Consider the following 18,504-nt stretch of genomic DNA (forward strand, 5'->3'; position numbering starts at 1 on the left):
GACCATTCAAAACATGTTTTCCCAGTCAGAGCAAATTTTTTTCTGCATTCCCACAGAAGTCAGAGTTCTGAGTTTCCAATTGTTAAGAAAGTGGCAGAAGTCATGCTGGATTGACAACATGGCCAATGTATTCAACATTTTCTGGCCCATGGTGTGTTGTGCATGTTTATCCTTTTAAGCTTAGACAAAAAGAGACCCTTAAACCCAGACTTGGACCTCACACCCACTCCGCTGAATAGCAGGCTATTGATTGCTTTGCAGCGCTTGCAGTTAGCCACCGAATCCTTCCAAACCACTCATTGTTGAATTTGCAATTTCCAACTTGTTGTGTAATGTTTATGTCCAATGGCCATTGAGCACCGATACGTTATCTCTATAATTTCTCTTCATGTGACAAGGTTTGAAAAAGGATTTGCCAATAGATTGTCATTTTGATTAATGATGATGACTGCTTGTCGAGCTTGTTAGCTACGATTTTGAAAGTATGATGCGGATGATCCATGATCCGTCCAATCAAAGCTATTTTTATTTTTTTATTTTACCTTTATTTAACCAGGCAAGTCAGTTAAGAACATATTCTTATTTTCAATGACGGCCTGGAAACTGAGTTAACTGCCTGTTCAGGGGCAGAACGACAGATTTGTACCTTGTCAGCTCGGGGGTTTGAACTCGCAACCTTCCGGTTACTAGTCCAACGCTCTAACCACTAGGCTACGCTGCCGTTATTATTTGACGTACTTTTCTGGCCGCCTGGCCAAACTACGCAATCAGGGGAGAAGGGCCTTGGTCATTGAGGTGACCAAGAACCCGTTGTCAATCTGACAGAGCTCCAGAGTTCCTCTGTAGAGATGGGAGAACCTTCCAGAAAGACAACAATCTCTGCAGCATTCCACCAATCAGTCCTTTATGGTAGAGTGGCCAGACGGAAGCCAATCCTCAGTAAAGCACATGACAGCCCGCTTGGAGTTCACCAAAAGGCACCTAAAGGACTCTAAGACCACGAGAAACAAGATTCTCTGGTCTGATGAAACTAATATTGGCCTGAATGCCAAGCATCACATCTGGAGGAAACCTAGCATCATCCCTACGGTGAAGCATGGTGATGGCAGCATCATGTTGTGAGAATGTTATTCATCGGCAGGGTCTGGGAGACTAGTCAGGATCGAGGGAAAGATGAACGGAGCAAAGTACAGAGATCCTTGATGAAAACATGCTCCAGAGTGCTCAGGACCTCAGATTGGGGGTGAATGTTCACCTTCCAACAGGACAACAACCTTAAGCACACAGCCAAGACAACGCAGAAGTGGCTTCTTGACAAGTCTCTTAATGTCCTTGAGTGGCCCAGCCAGAGCCCGTTCTAGAACCCGATCAAACATCTCTCGAGAGACTTGAAAATAGCTGTGCAGCAATGCTCCCCATCCAACCTGACAGAGCTTGAAAGGATCTGCAGAGAAGAATGGGAGAAACTCTCCAAATACAGGTGTGTCAACTTGTAGCATCTTACCCAAGAAGACGCAAAGCTGTAATCGCTGCCAAAGGTGCTTCAACAAAGTACTCATTAAAGGGTCTGAATACTTATGTAACAGTGATATTTCCGATTTTTCCTAAAAATCTGTTTTTGCTTTGTCATTATCGGGTATTGTATGTAGATTGAGGGGAAAAAACTGTAATCAATTTTAGAATAAGGCTGTAACGTAACAAAATGGGAAACTTATACAGTACCAAAAATATATACAGTACCAGTCAAAAGTTGACACACCTACTCATTCAAGGGTTTTTCTTTATTTTTAGAGTTTTCTACATTGTAGAATAATAGTGAAGATATCAGAACTATGAAATAACACATGGAATCATGTAGTATCCCAAAAAGTTTTCAAAAAACAAAATATTTTAGATTCTTCAAAGTAGCCACCTTTTGCCTTTAACAGCATTGCACACTCTTGGCATTCTCTCAACCAGCTTCATGAGGAATGCTTTCCCAATGCTGAGCATTTGTTGGCTGCTTTTCCTTCACTCTGCGGTCCAACTCATCCCAAACCATCTCAAAGTCGGGTGATTGTGGAGGCCAGGTCATCTGATGTGTCCATGAAGGCCTGATTCACGCAGTCTCCTCTGAACAGTTGATGTTGAGATGCTTCAGATTTGAAGGAAACAGGCACATTTATTTGGGCTGCAATCTGAGATGCAGTTAACTGGATCTTGAGAGTCAGTTTCATCATAGCGCTTGATGGTTTTTGAGACTGCAATTAAAGAAACTTTCAATGTTCTTGGAATTTTCCGGATTGGCTGACCTTCATGTCTTTAAAGTAACGATGGACTGTTGTTTCTCTTTGCTTATTTGATCTGTTCTTGCCATAATATGGACTTGGTATTTTACCAAATCTTCTGTATACCACCCCTACCTTTTCACAACACAACTGATAGTCTCAAACGCATTAAGAAGGAAAGAAATTTCACAAATTAACTTTTAACAAGGCACACCTGTTATTTGAAACGCATTCCAGGTGACTACCTCATGAAGCTGGTTAAGATAATGCCAAGAGTGTGCAAAGCTGTCAAAGAGTAGCTACTTTGAAGAATCTCAAACATATTTTGATTTAACACTTTTTTTTGGTTACTTCCATATGTATTATTTAATAGTTTTGATGTCTTCACTATTATTCTACAATGTAGAAAATAGTACAAATAAAGAGAAACCCTTGTATGAGTAGGTGTGTCATAACTTTTGACTGGTACTGTATATATATATTGTTTTGATAAACAGGTGAGGCTCAAAACAGAATGCATGAGAAGTATTCCCATCCATTTTCTGACAAATGTCCTTTAGGCATTCTCCGAGTTTAATTCTCATCAGGATAAATTCTTGCAAGAGAGACCTGTTAAAGAGACTTAATCCCTGGCCAGTGTTGTATTTCCTGCCATTTCTCTCATTTCTTACTGTTATCTTGTCTTTTGATATATCTAAAATGCATGTTTTGAAATGATTTGAGCTTGATTTGACTTAATTTGCTCAACCTTTTCCAGGACGGCACTGGGATCCCATTGCAGTACTGGGGCGTGTTCGACGGTCATGCAGGCTCAGGGTGTGCCATCATGGCATCTAAACTCCTCCATCGCCTCATCAGAGACAGACTGGGGGACATCGCCCACCTGCTGGAGAACCCCTCCGTGACACCCCCTATCTGCCTGGCCAAGAACGGCAGCCCCTACCAGCTGGAGGTGAAGAAGGGAGCAAATTCCACCCAGGACCCAGAGGACCCTAATGCCATCACTGACCCCTCCATCCGCTTCCACATGGAGAAGACTGTCAGTCTGGAGAGTCTGATCATGGGCATCATAGAAAACGCCTTCAAACAGATGGTAAAACACAGGCGAACGCTCACGGCATATCACCTTAAATTTGTGAAGTAGTGTTCTACTCGTCTCAGCAAAGCCTGGGCATCCAAGAGAAAATGTTGGTTTCCAGAATCAAATGCAAATATGTATTTTTAGGCAGTCTTATCTGTCAATAATTGTAAACATTTCATCTTAAGTATAACCTCATCATAGGGCTGCTAACTTCCTTCTATTACCCAATGAGTGAATAACCTTTTGTTTCCGGTTGATTACAGGATGAACTGATAGAGAAGGAGAAGACGTCCTTTACCATCTCTGGTGGGTGTTGTGCCTTGGCTGCCATCCATTTAATGGGGAAGCTCTATGTTGCCAATGCTGGAGATAGCAGGTAGGTCAACTGCAGGTCAAACTCTAATAGCAGCAGATTGATTAATGCCCATAATGACTAATGAATTACAGGCCTACTTGTTGTACATATTCAATGTTTTCAATGCAGAGTTGAATGACTGAGAGGTTAAAGGAAGTGACACAACATGATGCCCATAGCCGTTAATTCAAAGAAAGCTGTTCCCGTTGGTCAAATTCTCAAACCGCAGTTCTTATGACCTCTGCTGGCCGCTCTTTGTATGGCAACACCATTCATCATGTCCCGTAAACTCCTGGTAGAATATGCCCATAAGCACAGATCTAGGATTGCTATAGTGTTTTCAAATGTTAACCTCAACCATTAGGGGGGGAACAATGACTTTAGATCAGTGTCTTGGAGCAATAATCATCCTCTAACATGCTGTGCTGACCCTCTTAACCCAACATTAACGATCCCGAGTGTCCTCCTGATATGGGGTCACATTATGGTGTCTGTCTTTGTCTTTATACAGTACGTTGTCCCTCCCATATAAAAAAGAATCACTACTCATTCTACTTTGGTTCTTACTCTGTTTCTACAGAGCCATCATCATCCGTAACAATGAGGTCATCCCCATGTCCAACGAGTTCACACCTGAGTCTGAGAGGCAGCGCCTGCAGTATCTGGTGAGGACGGGGTTAATGCATTTATTTATGTTTTCCTTATCTAAAAAAAATAAAATTTTAAATACATTTTAAAAAAGATAGTTCACTCAAATTAAAGTGTTAACCTTTTCCAGACTTTAGAGGTACGAAAACATCTGACAAACTTTGGTTTGAAAGTGTAATGTCCCTTTAACCATGTGAGTCCCATCACCACGAGATATGAATAGCTTTTTCAAGGGTGCCTTGGCCAAGAGGAGGACGCACGGGGGAGGGAGGGTATTGCAATTTAACGTATGATTCAGACTACATCTTTATTCATTGACTGTCTGTTGGTCTAAATTAAGCTGGAGTGGGTGGCTGTGTGGGAGAGTGGTGGAACCCTCAGGGAAGGGAATGAAAAGTACCAAGTTTGTGTTTCACAGTTATATAATGTTCTACCGTCACTTTTCCTACTGCTATGATACTTCCTGTAGGATCTGTTTGTTGCTCCATTTACACTAAACATATACTTTTGGTCATGTAGTGTATGTGGACACCTGCTCGTCGAACATTTCATTCCAAAAATCATCAGCATTAATATGGAGTTGATCTCCCCCCTTTTGCTGCTATAATAGCCTCCACTTTTCTGGGAAGGCTTTCCACTAGATGTTGGAACTAGGGATGCGCAATATATCGGTAAGCATATCAGAATCGGCCGATATTAGATAAAAATGCCAACAATCGGCCCGATGTCTAGTTTAACGCCGATGAGTAAAACCAATGTCAAGCTGACGTGCGTACCTATATAAAGTTAGGTCGAAGACGTAATGACGCCACAAGAAATATAGTGCAACACAGCATTCCTAACCTGGCCCACAATGTCTGCTGTATGGATCGAGCAGTCAACAAGTTTGAAAGAGTAAGAACATTTCAGCGAGACTACTCAAATCGAAATCCATTAAAAACGGCAAGATAATGGAATTCATTGCCCTTGATAATCAACAGTTCTCTGTCGTGGATGATGTTGGCTTTTGCCCGACTGGTCGAGCCCCGGTACACACTACCAAGTAGGCGCTATTTTTCAGATGTTGCCCTACCGGAGTTACACAGTATTGTTGAAACTCACATCCATGAGCTACTTGCTATGGGCGTCACTGCTATTAGCTTCACGACTGACATATGGGCCAGCGATGTCAGCCCCATGAGCATTACGAGTGTGACAGCAGTGGGTCGGTGAGGATTTCGTACTGCGGAAAGCCATATTGCATGCTCAAGAATGTGCTGGTTCTCATACCGCTGCTGCCAATTCAGTGGCATTGAGAACATGTTTGAAACATGAACACTCCCAGCTCCAATCGAACAACTAACTCGAGAAATAAGCTCAGCTGTGTCTGCAGCAGACGTGATACCCTGTCATGGCATTGAAACGCCTGCTCAACAAAAATGCCAACACAGACCGTGGGGTTAACTTGGAAAAGTACTCTCCTAGAGGCTGTGAATCACCATGCTCGATGCTTGGTACAATGACCGCCACTTCGATGCAGACAAGAAACAGGGTTTACGTGAAATGTTACAGCCACAGCTGGACAAGATGGAAACGGACACAGTGACAGTGCCCACCGCGGAAAAGAGGCCACGGACAGAAAGAGCTGAAACGTCCTGCTTGACGCGTATGACGAAATCCTGGTTGAGACTGAACAAATGAACCAGCACAGCAAGTAAGTGAAAGAAATAGGTTTTCATTATGGGCTCAAGTAGCACAGCGGTCTAAGGCACTGCATCTCAGTGCTAGAAGCATTACTACAGACACACTGGTTCAAATCCAGGCTGTATCACAACCGGCTGTAAATGCCAACAAAATTACTTTTTGGTCAGTGTGTTTTTACTATTTAACTGTAACAAAATGCTAAAAGGCCGCAAAAATCTTAACAGTTATCGGTATGTCGGTGCTGTAACGGTTTTCTAGGTGTGAAGGAGATTCGGACCAAAACGCATGTCTGATCGATGTTTAATCAACAAACGTAAACATTAATTAACATAAACACTACAAAACAATAAACGTAACGAAAACCGAAACAGCCTATACTTGTCAACTAACACAGCGACAGGAACAAAGCCACTAAGGACAATCACCCACGACAAACTCAAAGAATATGGCTGCCTAAATATGGTTCCCAATCAGAGACAACGATAAACACCTGCCTCTGATTGAGAACCACTCCAGACAGCCATAGACTTTGCTAGATCACCCCACTAGCTACAATACCAATATATACACACCACATACAAAAGCCCATGCCACACCCTGGCCTGACCCAATACATGAAGATAAACACAAAATACTTTGACCAGGGTGTGACAGGTGCATCCCTAGTTGGAACATTGCAGCAGGGACTTGCATCCATTCAGCCACAAAAGCATTAGTGAGATCGGGCACGGATGTTGGGCGATTAGGCCTGGCTCGCAGTCGGCATTCCAATTCATCCCAAAGGTGTTCGATGTGGGTCTCGGCTCTTTGCAGGCCAGTCAAGCTCTTCCACACTGATCTCGACAAACCATTTCTGTATGGACCTCGCTATGTGCATGGGGGAATTGTCATGCTGAAACAGGAAAGGGCCTTCCCCAAACTGTTGCCACAAAGTTGGAAGCACAGAATCATCTACAATGTCATTGTATGCTGTAGCGTTAAGATATCCCTTCACTGGAACTAAGGGGCCTAGCCCGAACCATGAAAAACAGCCCCAGACCATTATTTCCCCTCCACCAAACTTTACAGTTGCACTACGCATTCAGGCGGGGGCGGTGAGATAGCCTAGTGGTTAGAGCGTTGGACTAGTAACTGAAATGTTGCAAGTTCATATCCCCGAGCTGACAAGGCACAAGTCTGTCGTTCTGTCCCTGAACAGGCAGTTAACCCACTGTTCCTAGGTCGTCATTGAAAATAAGAATTTGTTCTTTTATCTTTATTTAACTAGGCAAGTCAGTTAAAAACAAATTATCTTATTTACAATGACAGCCTATGAACACTGGGTTAACTGCCTGTTCAGGGGCAGAACAACAGATTTGTACCTTGTCAGCTCAGGGATTTGAAATTGGAACCTTCCGGTTACTAGTCCAACGCTCCAACCACTAGGCTACCCTGCCACCACTTAACTGACTTGCCTAGTTAAATAAAGGTAAAATAAAAAAGATAGCGTTCTCCTGGCATCCGCCAAACTCAGCTTTGTCCATCCAGATCCATCACTTCAGAGAACGCATTTCCACTGCTCCAGAGTCCAATGACAGCGAGCTTTACAACCAGAGGACAGACGATTTTTATGCGCTTCAGCACTTGACGGTCCTGTTCTGTGTGACATAGTGTGGCCTAAAACTTTGTGGTTGATCCATTGTTACTCCTATATGTTTCCACTTCACAATAACAGCACTTACAGTTGACCAGGGCAGCTCAAGCAGGGTATACATGTGACGAACTGACTTGTTGGAAAGGTGGCATCCTAGGACAGTGCCACATTGAAAGTCATTGAGCTCTTCAGTAAGACCATTCTACTGCCAATGGCAATCTTAATTTTAAACCAAGTACGTTAATACATCCAGAGGAATTCCAACCACTTATCACAATTAACCCACAGTGCATTAAATCTACCATTCTACTGCCAATGTTTTCCCATGGAGATCGCATGCATGCTCGATTTTATACATCTGTCAGCAACGGGTGAGGCTGAAATGAACAAATCCACTCATTTGAAGTGATATCCACATACGTTTGTGTACATATAGTGTACGATTCGTAAGAGCCATTTCATCACAAGTCAATTTGACACGACAGTTTGAACACGCATATAGTTTTGGCAACATTCGCTCTGCTCTGTGTCCCTGCAGGGCTTCCTGAGACCGGAGCTGCTGGGGAATGAGTTCACACACTTGGAGTTCCCTCGCAGGATCCAGCACAAGGAGCTGGACAAGAAGATGCTCTTCAGGGACCACACAATGAACGGCTGGTAAGTTACAGCTGTTGTCGAACAACACAGAGTTGAATTTGTTACCCTTGTTGCCATATAAAATGTGTTGCCCTATAAAATCCTCTGACCATGTACAGGATCAAGAGATAAAAGAAGTGGGCCATATACTTCTTGAAGAATATAATCACTAATCCCTAACCCGTGATCCTGTTGGTTTGTTGCAGGGCTTACAAGACCATCATAGAAGACGACCTCAAGTTCCCGCTTATATATGGAGAGGGTAAAAAGGTGAAGGGCTTTGTCACATGTTTATGGACTGGGTACTGGTGGACATCAGAACAGCACAGTATATATGCATGGCCATAGACAGGGCCACGGTAGTTTGTTAAGAACCACATTACCACCTGACCGGGTAAAACCCTGCCCAAGTCATGGGACATTTTGATATGCACAGTACAGTAGACCTTGGTCTTCAAACAAAATGTAGATTTACTGTTGTCCATCAGCCCTAAACCTTTGTGTATGCGTAGATGTTAGTTCACCAGCAGGACAGATATAGCAAGATTATAACTTTTAGTTATTCATTCCGCTGTATGTGTGGGAGGACTTCTCATGCAAATTCATGGTTGTTGCTGAACTCTCCCAGTCTTTCGCTGTGTGGTAAAAGAGACACACTGAGAACATTATTTTCCCACGCAGAAAAGTGCTCCTGAGTCACTAATCTCCCCCTAAGTGGATTTTCAGAGAATCAAGGAACACCCACAGGCACTAACCCAGATCACTCACGGTGTTTGTGTTGTGCGTAGGCCCGTGTCATGGCCACCATTGGGGTAACACGTGGCCTAGGGGATCATGACCTGAAGGTGTACAACTCCAACATCTACATCAAACCCTTTCTCTCCTGCTGCCCAGAGGTGAGTAAGAGGTCATGCTGTCTGTGTCTAGAACCATGTATCATACACCATATGTAAGATGATGGCTCGTCTAGAAGCATCTCAGTGTGTTCCAAAGCTTGGAGGACATCTAATAACACATTTTACTTTATTTTGGCTCATCGGTGAACATATTGTCCAATATTTTATTGAATATCCCTCATTTGTTGTCCCTCTTATCTGTCGCTCCTCCCCCCCTCATCCGTCACTCCTCCCTCCCTCCCCCGTCACTCCTCCCTCCCTCCCCCGTCCCACCTCCCTCCCATGTCCCCCTCCCTCCCTCCCCCGTCGCTCCTCCCTCCCATGTCGCTCCTCCCTCCCATGTCGCTCCTCCCTCCCATGTCCTCCTCCCATGTCGCTCCTCCCTCCCCCTCCTCCCATGTCGCTCCTCCCTCCCTCCCATGTCGCTCCTCCCTCCCTCCCATGTCGCTCCTCCCATGTCGCTCCTCCCTCCCTCCCATGTCGCTCCTCCCATGTCGCTCCTCCCTCCCTCCCATGTCGCTCCTCCCATGTTGCTCCTCCCTCCCTCCCATGTCGCTCCTCCCTCCCTCGCTCCCTCCCATGTCGCTCCTCCCTCCTCCCATGTCGCTCCTCCCCCATGTCGCTCCTCCCTCCTCCCATGTCGCTCCTCCCTCCCTCCCATGTCGCTCCTCCCTCCCATGTCGCCCCTCCCTCCCTCCCTCCCATGTCGCTCCTCCCTCCCTCCTCCCTCCCTCCCATCTGTCGCTCCTCCTCCCATGTCGCTCCTCCTCCCATCTGTCGCTCCTCCCTCCCCTCCCATCTGTCGCTCCTCCCTCCTTCCCATCTGTCGCTCCTCCCTCCTTCCCATCTGTCGCTCCTCCCTCCCTCCTTCCCATGTGCTCCTCCCTCCCTCCCTCCCATGTCGCTCCTCCCTCCCCCTCCCCCTCCCTCCCTCCCATGTCGCTCCTCCCTCCCTCCCATGTCGCTCCTCCCTCCCATCTGTCGCTCCCCTCCCTCCCTCCCATCTGTCGCTCCTCCTCCTCCCATCTGTCGCTCCTCCCTCCCTCCCATCTGTCGCTCCTCCCTCCTCCCATCTGTCGCTCCTCCCCCCTCCCCGTCTCCCACCTCCCTCCCTCCCATCTGTCTCCCTCCTCCCTCCCTTCCCATCTGTCGCTCCTCCCCTCCTCCCTCCCATCTGTCGCTCCTCCTCCCTCTGTCCTCCTCCCTCCCATCTGTCGCTCCTCCCTCCCATGCCCCCCTCCCTCCCATCTGTGCTCCTCCCATCTGTCGCTCCTCCCTCCCTCCCATCTGTTGCTCCTCCTTCCTTCCCATCTGTCGCTCCTCCCTCCCTCCTCCTCCCTCCCATCTGTCGCTCCCCTCCCTCCCTCCCCCTCGCTCCCCCTCCCATCTGTCGCTCCTCCCTCCTCCCATGTCGCTCCTCCCTCCCATCTGTCACTCCTCCCTCCCTCCCTCCCCTCCCTGTCGCTCCCTCCCTCCCATCTGTCGCTCCTCCCTCCTCCCATGTCCCTCCCTCCCATGTCGCTCCTCCCTCCCTCCCTCCTCCCTCCCCGTCGCTCCTCCCTCCCTCCCATGTCGCTCCTCCCCTCCTCCCTCCCTCCTCCCTCCCATGTCGCTCCTCCCTCCCTCCCTCCTCCCTCCTCCCATGTCGCCCCTCCTCCCTCCCATGTCGCTCCTCCCTCCCTCCCATGTCGCTCCTCCCATGTTGCTCCTCCCTCCCTCCCATGTTGCTCCTCCCTCCCTTCCCATGTCGCTCCTCCCTCCCTCCCATGTCGCTCCTCCCATGTTCCTCCTCCCATGTCGCTCCTCCCTCCTTCCCATGTCGCTCCTCCCTCCCTCCCTCCCTCCCTCCCTCCCTCCCATGTCGCTCCTCCCTCCCTCCCATGTCGCTCCTCCTCCCTCGCCCCCCTCCCTCCCTCCCATCTGTCGCTCCTCCCTCCCATCTGTCGTCCTCCCTCCCTGTCCCCTCCCTCCCCCATCTGTCGCTCCTCCCTCCCTCCCATGTCGCCCCTCCCTCCCTCCCATCTGTCGCTCCTCCCTCCCTCCCATGTCGCCCCTCCTCCCTCCCTCCCATCTGTCGCGCTCCTCCCATGTCCTCCCATCTGTCGCTCCTCCCCTCCCTCCCATCTGTCGCTCCTCCCTCCCTCCCTCTCCCATCCCTCCCTCCCCCATCTGTCGCTCCTCCTCCCTCCCATCTGTCGCCCATCTCCTCCTCCCTCCATCCTCCCTCCCATCTGTCGCTCCTCCTCCCTCCCATCTCCCTCCTCCCTCCCATCTGTGCTCCTCCCTCCCTCCCTCCCTCCCTCCCATCTGTCGCTCCTCCCTCCCTCCCTCCCTCCCATCTGTCCTCCCCTCCCATCTGTCGCCCTCCTCCCTCCCATCTGTCACTCCTCCTCCCTCCCATCTGTCCCTCCTCCCCCTCCCTCCGTCGCTCCTCCCTCCCTCCCTCCCCTCCCTGTCGCTCCCCTCCCTCCCCTCCTCCCTCCATCTGTCGCTCCTCCCTCCCTCCCTCCATCTGTCGCTCCTCCCTCCCTCCCCTCCCTCCATCTGTCGCTCCTCCTCCCCTCCCCTCCATCCCTGTCGCTCCTCCCTCCCCCTCCCTCCCATCCCTCGCTCCTCTCCTCCCCCATGTCGCTCCTCCCTCCCTCCCTCCATCCCATGTCGCCCTCCCTCCCATCTGTCGCTCCTCCCTCCCTCCCATGTCGCTCCCTCCCTCCCTCCCATCTGTCGCTCCTCCCCCTCCATCTGTCGCTCCTCCCTCCCTCCCTCCATCTGTCGCTCCTCCCTCCCTCCCTCCATCCATCTGCTCCTCCTCCCTCCCTCCCTCCCTCCATCTGTCGCTCCTCCCTCCCTCCCTCCCATCTGTCCTCCTCCCTCCATCTGTCGCTCCTCCTCCCTCCCATCTGTCGCTCCCCCTCCTCCCTCCCTGTCGTCGCTCCTCCCTCCCTCCATCTGTCGCTCCTCCCTCCTCTCCCATCTGTCCCTCCCTCCCTCCCATCTGTCGCTCCTCCCTCCCTCCATCTGTCGCTCCTCCTCCTCCCTCCATCTGTCGCTCCTCCTCCTCCTCCCTCCCATCTGTCTCCTCCCTCCCTCCCTCCATCTGTCGCTCCCTCCCTCCCCCCTCCCATCTGTCGCTCCTCCCTCCATCTGTCGCTCCTCCCTCCCATCTGTCGCTCCTCCCTCCTCCCTCCCATCTGTCGCTCCTCCTCCCTCCCATCTGTCGCTCCCCCTCCTCCCATCTGTCGCTCCTCCCTCCCATCTGTCGCTCCTCCCTCCCATCTGTCGCTCCTCCCTCCCATCTCGCTCCTCCCTCCCATCTCCCTCCCTCCCTCCCATCTGTCGCTCCTCCCTCCCATCTGTCCCTCCTCCCCTCCCATCCCTCGCTCCTCCCTCCCTCCCATCTGTCGCTCCTCCCTCCCTCCCATCTGTCGCTCCTCCCTCCCATCTGTCGCTCCTCCCTCCCATCTGTCGCTCCTCCCTCCCTCCCATCTGTCGCTCCTCCCTCCCTCCCATCTGTCGCTCCTCCCTCCCTCCCACCTGTCGCTCCTCCCTCCCTCCCACCTGTCGCTCCTCCCTCCCTCCCATCTGTCGCTCCTCCCTCCCTCCCATCTGTCGCTCCTCCCTCCCTCCCATCTGTCGCTCCTCCCTCCCTCCCTCCCTCCCTCCCATCTGTCGCTCCTCCCTCCCTCCCTCCCATCTGTCGCTCCTACAGGTGATTGTGTACGACATGTCTGAGTTCAAGCATGGCCCAAATGACGTGCTGGTGATGGGTACAGATGGGCTGTGGGACGTGACCACAGACAGGGAGGTAGCAGACGCAGTCTCAGGCTTCCTGTCCTGCTGCGAGCCCACTGATCCTGTGAGGTATGTACTGTAATCTCTAGTCTACACAGTCCAGTATATGTTCATGCTGCTTTGTCTATAATCTAAAAGGCAGCTTGCATGCATCAAATCTATTAATTACATTTATGATGAACAAGATTTTGCAAGCCGGCAAGGTACACTCCATTTGTAAGAATCAACCGCTTATCAAAAAATGTGTAAGATAAATATTCCTATCCTTGCAATGTACTTCCCTTTCGAGAGCCATTGAACTATGCACTGATTCAGGGGTGTCTGAAGAACCACAGGGATGAACAGACCAGAGCCAAAGAATGTCAGGGCAATGGGGCATTCAACTAATATAGGCTTATAAAGACCAGGTAAAACCTGAACATGAGGACTAAGTCATATCTGGACTAGGCCAACATGTCAATGGAGGGTCCACATTCAGAAACCAACCAAATGCAGACACAGTAACAGGCTACACATTGTAACAGTGATATGTTAATGCTTCCTTACGCATGACACAACGAACTTAAACGTTCGTGTCCAGTTGCAGGTGGTATTCCATAAAATATTGATTATTCATTAGGATATTAAATCCACTTATACAGCAGCATACCACCCTGCATACCACTGCTGGCTTGCTTCTGAAGCTAAGCAGAGTTGGTCCTGGTCAGTTCCTGGATGGGAGACCAGATGCTGCTGGAAGTGGTGTTGGAGGACCAGTAGGAGGAACTCATTCCTCTGGTCTAAAAAAAATATCCCAATGCCACAGGGCAGTGATTGGGGACACTGGGTGCTGTCTTTCGGATGGGACGTTAAACAGGTGTCCTGACTCTGAGGTCATTAAAGATCCCATGGTAGTTATTGTAAGAGTAGGGGTGTTAACCCCGGTGTCCTGGCTAAATTCCCAATCTGGCCCTCAAACCAGTCACCTAATATTCCCCAGATTACAATTGGCTCATTAATCCCCCTCCTCTCCCCTGTAACCATTCCCCAGGTTCTTGCTGCAAATGAGAACATGTTCTCAGTCAACTTACCTGGTAAAATAACGGATACATTTTTTTTTAATTGCAGGAACTAGGAGTTTCTATGCAACAAGGCCACGTGTAGAAGTACATGACAGCGCGTCACACAGTGCGACCAAAACAAACATATCTCGCTCTATACAAATCGAGAATTTTAATATTCTCTGGCTTTTGGAGTTCCACCTACAACTGGGAACAGAAGTTTATAAGAAGTGTCTTCCGAATCGAGAACGAAGAAAGTATCGGCAAATAATGGTTACTCGAAAGATTACGGCCGGTGCTTTGCACTAGCTACAGTGTAACGGGTGTATGGAAGCGTTACCATATCACCGGTAGATAATATGGTGAGCAGAACTATAATGCTTCAGTAAACAGCTTGACATAAACATGGAAACGCCATTCGTTTGGTTAATGAGCACGCATATGTTAGCATTAGTGTGTGAGCGCTACAAGCAGTACCAAACAATCGAATAATAAAGCATTGTGGTAGCGCGAGAAAATACCAGGAGACATGCACAAAGTTCGACAGTAGCGTAAATATGTTAAGGTAGTCAACATTGAACAAACAATAGAGTTGAATGAACGCACGATACGGCCACTCATAGTCTCCTCCCGCTAATGACCGTTCCCCAACTCTTTTTTGTTGTTGTAGTGAACTCACGTGATCCCAAGTCGAGCATGCTTGGGATTTGATTGACCAACCTACCGGAAGCAGAGAATGGCTCGTTTGCCTTGTCGATATATAGGAGCTGGGCCTTGTCATGGAAGGATGTGATTCTTATTAGGGGGATACATTGTGAGAGGGCTTATACTATTAGAGTTGCTACCAATAAAAACAGGGTAGATATTGAATATTCAGGTAGCCATGAAAAAAAAAAATGGAAGAAAACACTGAATGTTGGTTAGAAAAGGAGGAGTAATCAAAGGATATATCCACTAGAGGTCAGTATCTAGCCTGTACAAATTAGTATGGTCATTTTAAAATGGCAATACCATTTTGAGGAGCACCTTCATAGACACATATTTGGGATGAATTACATTTCAAATTCGATTCATGAACATAAAAAAATACTAATTTGAAATAAATAGCACTTTTCAATGTTTTGACCGCAACCCTGTTTACATCCAGATACACATTGGCCGCTCAGGACCTGTTGATGCGGTCGCGAGGGGTCCTGAAGGAGAGGGGCTGGCGGTTACCCAATGAGAGGCTGGGTTCAGGAGACGACATCACTTGTTATGTGATCCCCTTGGCGGGACCGGTAGGGCCCGAGACAGAGACATGACAGGCCTTGTCCCGCCACCCTACCAGGAGAGGACGAACTCCCTAGGACCGACCAGGGTCAATCCTTCCCCCTTACCCCCTCTACCCTGGGGGAAGGGTGAAGAAAACACCTCCCTTTTATAGGGAAGCCTCAGGTTGGAGAGCTGGCTGCTGACACCTGTCAACCGGCCCATCTTCCTGGCTTCTGGAACAACCCACTGGGCTCTAATTATTGTTTTTGTTTGGTACTCATGTAACAGGTGTTCAATGACATTACCTGACCGACCGAAAACATGTCCATTTCTGAAATCTGCTCTTTTTGATCGCTAGTTAACGAGAACCCTCCCCCTGTAGTTTCATGTTTTAATCTTTCTAATTAATTAGCTGATATTTGCGGCAGGATTGGTTTGGCCATATTCTGATAGAAGTGCTTGGTTAGTCTTTTCTAAATACCTCCTTATTACCTTATGACCCCCACATGTGATTTATAGAATGCTAAATTCCTAAAATAATCTAATTTATTGCTTGTGTAGAGTACAGTATGACAGGTGGAGGTAGATGGCCCGGCACATTGTCTAAAATCAAATAGTATGACTGATAGCAATTGAGGGACTAGCATCACATAGGAGTGACGCCACTGCTCAGAAGGCAGTGGAGCTCTGTGACAAAATAACTACAGTAGTGGCCAAAAGTTTTGAGAATGACACAAATATTAATTTTCACAAAGTCTGCTGCCTCAGTTTGTATGATGGCAATTTGCATATACTCCAGAATGTTATGAAGAGTGATCAGATGAATTGCAAAGTCCCTCTTTGCCATGCAAATGAACTGAATCTCCAGAAAATATTTCCACTGTATTTCAGCCCTGCCACAAAAGGACCAGCTGACATCATGTCAGTGATTCTCTCGTTAACACGGGTGTGAGTGTTGACGAGGACAAGGCTGGAGATCACTCTGTCATGCTGATTGAGTTCGAATAACAGACTGGAAGCTTCAAAAGGAGGGTGGTGCTTGGAATCATTGTTCTTCCTCTGTCAACCATGGTTATCTGCAAGAAACACGTGCTGTCATCATTGCTTTGCACAAAAAGGGCTTCACAGGCAAGGATATTGCTGCCAGTAAGATTGCACCTAAATCAACCATTTATCAGGTCATCAAGAACTTCAAGGAGAGCGGTTCAATTGTTGTGAAGAAGGATTCAGGGCGCCCAAGTAAGTCCAGCAAGCGCCGGGACCGTCTCCTAAAGTTGATTCAGCTGCGGGATCGGGACACCACCAGTACAGAGCTTGATCAGGAATGGCAGCAGGCAGGTGTGAGTGCATCTGCACGCACAGTGAGGCAAAGACTTTTGGAGGATGGCCTGGTGTCAAGAAGGGCAGAAAATAAGCCACTTCTCTCCAGGAAAAACATCAGGGACAGACTGATATTCTGCAAACGGTACCGGGATTGGACTGCTGAGTACTGAGGTAAAGTCATTTTTTCTGATGAGTCCCCTTTTCGATTGTTTGGGGAATCAGGAAAAAAGCTTGTCCGGAGAAGGCAAGGTGAGCGCTACCATCAGTCCTGTGTCATGCCAACAGTAAAGCATCCTGATACCATTCATGTTTGGGGTTGCTTCTCAGTCAAGGGAGTGGGCTCACTCACAATTTTGCCTAAGTACACAGCTATGAATAAAGAATGGTACCAACACATCCTCCGAGAGCAACTTCTCCCAACCATCCAGGAACAGTTTGGTGATGAACAATGCCTTTTCCAGCATGACGGAGCACCTTGCCATAAGGCAAAAGTGAATTGCAAAGTGGCTCGGGGAACAAAACAGCGATATTTTGGGTCCATGGCCAGGAAACTCCCCAGACCTTAATCCCATTGAGAACTTGTGGTCAATCCTCAAGAGGCGGGTGGACAAACAAAACCCCACAAATTCTGACTAACTCCAAGCATTGATTATGCAAGAATGGGCTGCCATCAGTCAGGATGTGGCCCAGAAGTTAATTGACAGCATGCCAGGGTGGACTGCAGAGGTCTTGAAAAATAAGGGTCAACACTGCAAATGTTGACTCTTTGCATCAACCTCATGTAATTGTCAACAAAAAGCCTTTGACACTTATGAAATGCTTGTGATTGTACTTCCGTATTCCATTGTAACATCTGACAAAAATATCTAAAGACACTGAAGCAGCAAACTTTGGAAATTAATATTTGTGTCATTCTCAAAACTTTTGGCCACGACTGTATATGAGCCCCTATGTCTAAGGTTGGGAGATGCTTCTGAAACACGGATGGGAATGTTGCATGAGGAAGATACAAAGAATGAAGTGGAAACTGACTGTTACCAGTCCTGTGCCAGTATTGCATAAATCCCAATGTCAAAGCAGCAGTGAATGATGATGGAGGATGTGAAACCTGAAGCACTTTAAGACAGTCAGTCTGATTTAGTGGTTATGTATTCAATGGCACTTGCAATGATTTTTCTTGAATTATGTATGTTTAGAGATATATTTTTGTTTAACTTATTGTTAGTTTTGTCACCATGACAACAACAAAAAAGACAAGGCAGGGCTGAGATGTGCATGAGCTTTGTTGTAATATCATCATATAATATATACGATCCAAACTCAAATATCAAAGGCTCTTTTGGCATGTAGGTGCCATGTCATTTTGAATTGGAATGAAGCTATGGTTTCCTTCCTCTCAAAGTGTTCTTATAGAATGTATTGTTTTTGTTGTTGAGTATTGTCTCCCAGATTTAAAAGATCCACAATAGTGTGCTGTACTTTTTTGTACTTTTTATTCTGGATTGACAACTTGTAGTAGATAATCTGTTTGTCAGGATGTGATCAATTTCACTTGACTGCCTTACTACACTCGAGGAGCATTGTGGGCCAGGGACTGTATGTTTATATGTTAACTCGTTAGTATCAAAGTTTTCATTTCATTTAGGAGAAATTGCCAAGACAAATGTATGCCCTCAAATGTCTTACTTCTCTCTTTGATTGTTCTGTTGTTTTTGTTGTTGTTTTACATGTTACGTGTAGCCATTATAGGTACGTTTTCCCTAGCTTTTAAGAACGTTGGCTAATAGCTGTATCATAAATATTGCTTTATTTATAATAAAGAGGTAGGGGATCAAGTGTATCCTTGCCAAAATTAGACGTACATCTCTATACTAACTTCCCCATATCCTTTGAACC

General features: G+C 47.7%; 1 protein-coding gene across 1 annotated transcript in view; it reads left to right on the top strand.

The window, feature by feature from the left end:
* ppm1j (protein phosphatase, Mg2+/Mn2+ dependent, 1J) overlaps nt 1-18,465 on the top strand; it is a 59,786-nt gene extending 41,321 nt beyond the window's left edge. Inside the window, exons 3-10 of the mRNA XM_035796253.2 lie at nt 3,025-3,360; nt 3,612-3,724; nt 4,284-4,368; nt 8,206-8,324; nt 8,510-8,573; nt 9,092-9,199; nt 12,909-13,060; nt 15,179-18,465. Coding sequence (XP_035652146.1) covers nt 3,025-3,360; nt 3,612-3,724; nt 4,284-4,368; nt 8,206-8,324; nt 8,510-8,573; nt 9,092-9,199; nt 12,909-13,060; nt 15,179-15,335 — 1,134 coding nt within the window. The 3' untranslated portion in view covers nt 15,336-18,465. The remainder of the gene's footprint in view (nt 1-3,024; nt 3,361-3,611; nt 3,725-4,283; nt 4,369-8,205; nt 8,325-8,509; nt 8,574-9,091; nt 9,200-12,908; nt 13,061-15,178) is intronic.
* The last annotated feature ends 39 nt before the right edge of the window (nt 18,466-18,504 follow it).

Source organism: Oncorhynchus keta, chromosome 21, assembly GCF_023373465.1.
Source record: "Oncorhynchus keta strain PuntledgeMale-10-30-2019 chromosome 21, Oket_V2, whole genome shotgun sequence".
Taxonomy (NCBI): domain Eukaryota; kingdom Metazoa; phylum Chordata; class Actinopteri; order Salmoniformes; family Salmonidae; genus Oncorhynchus; species Oncorhynchus keta.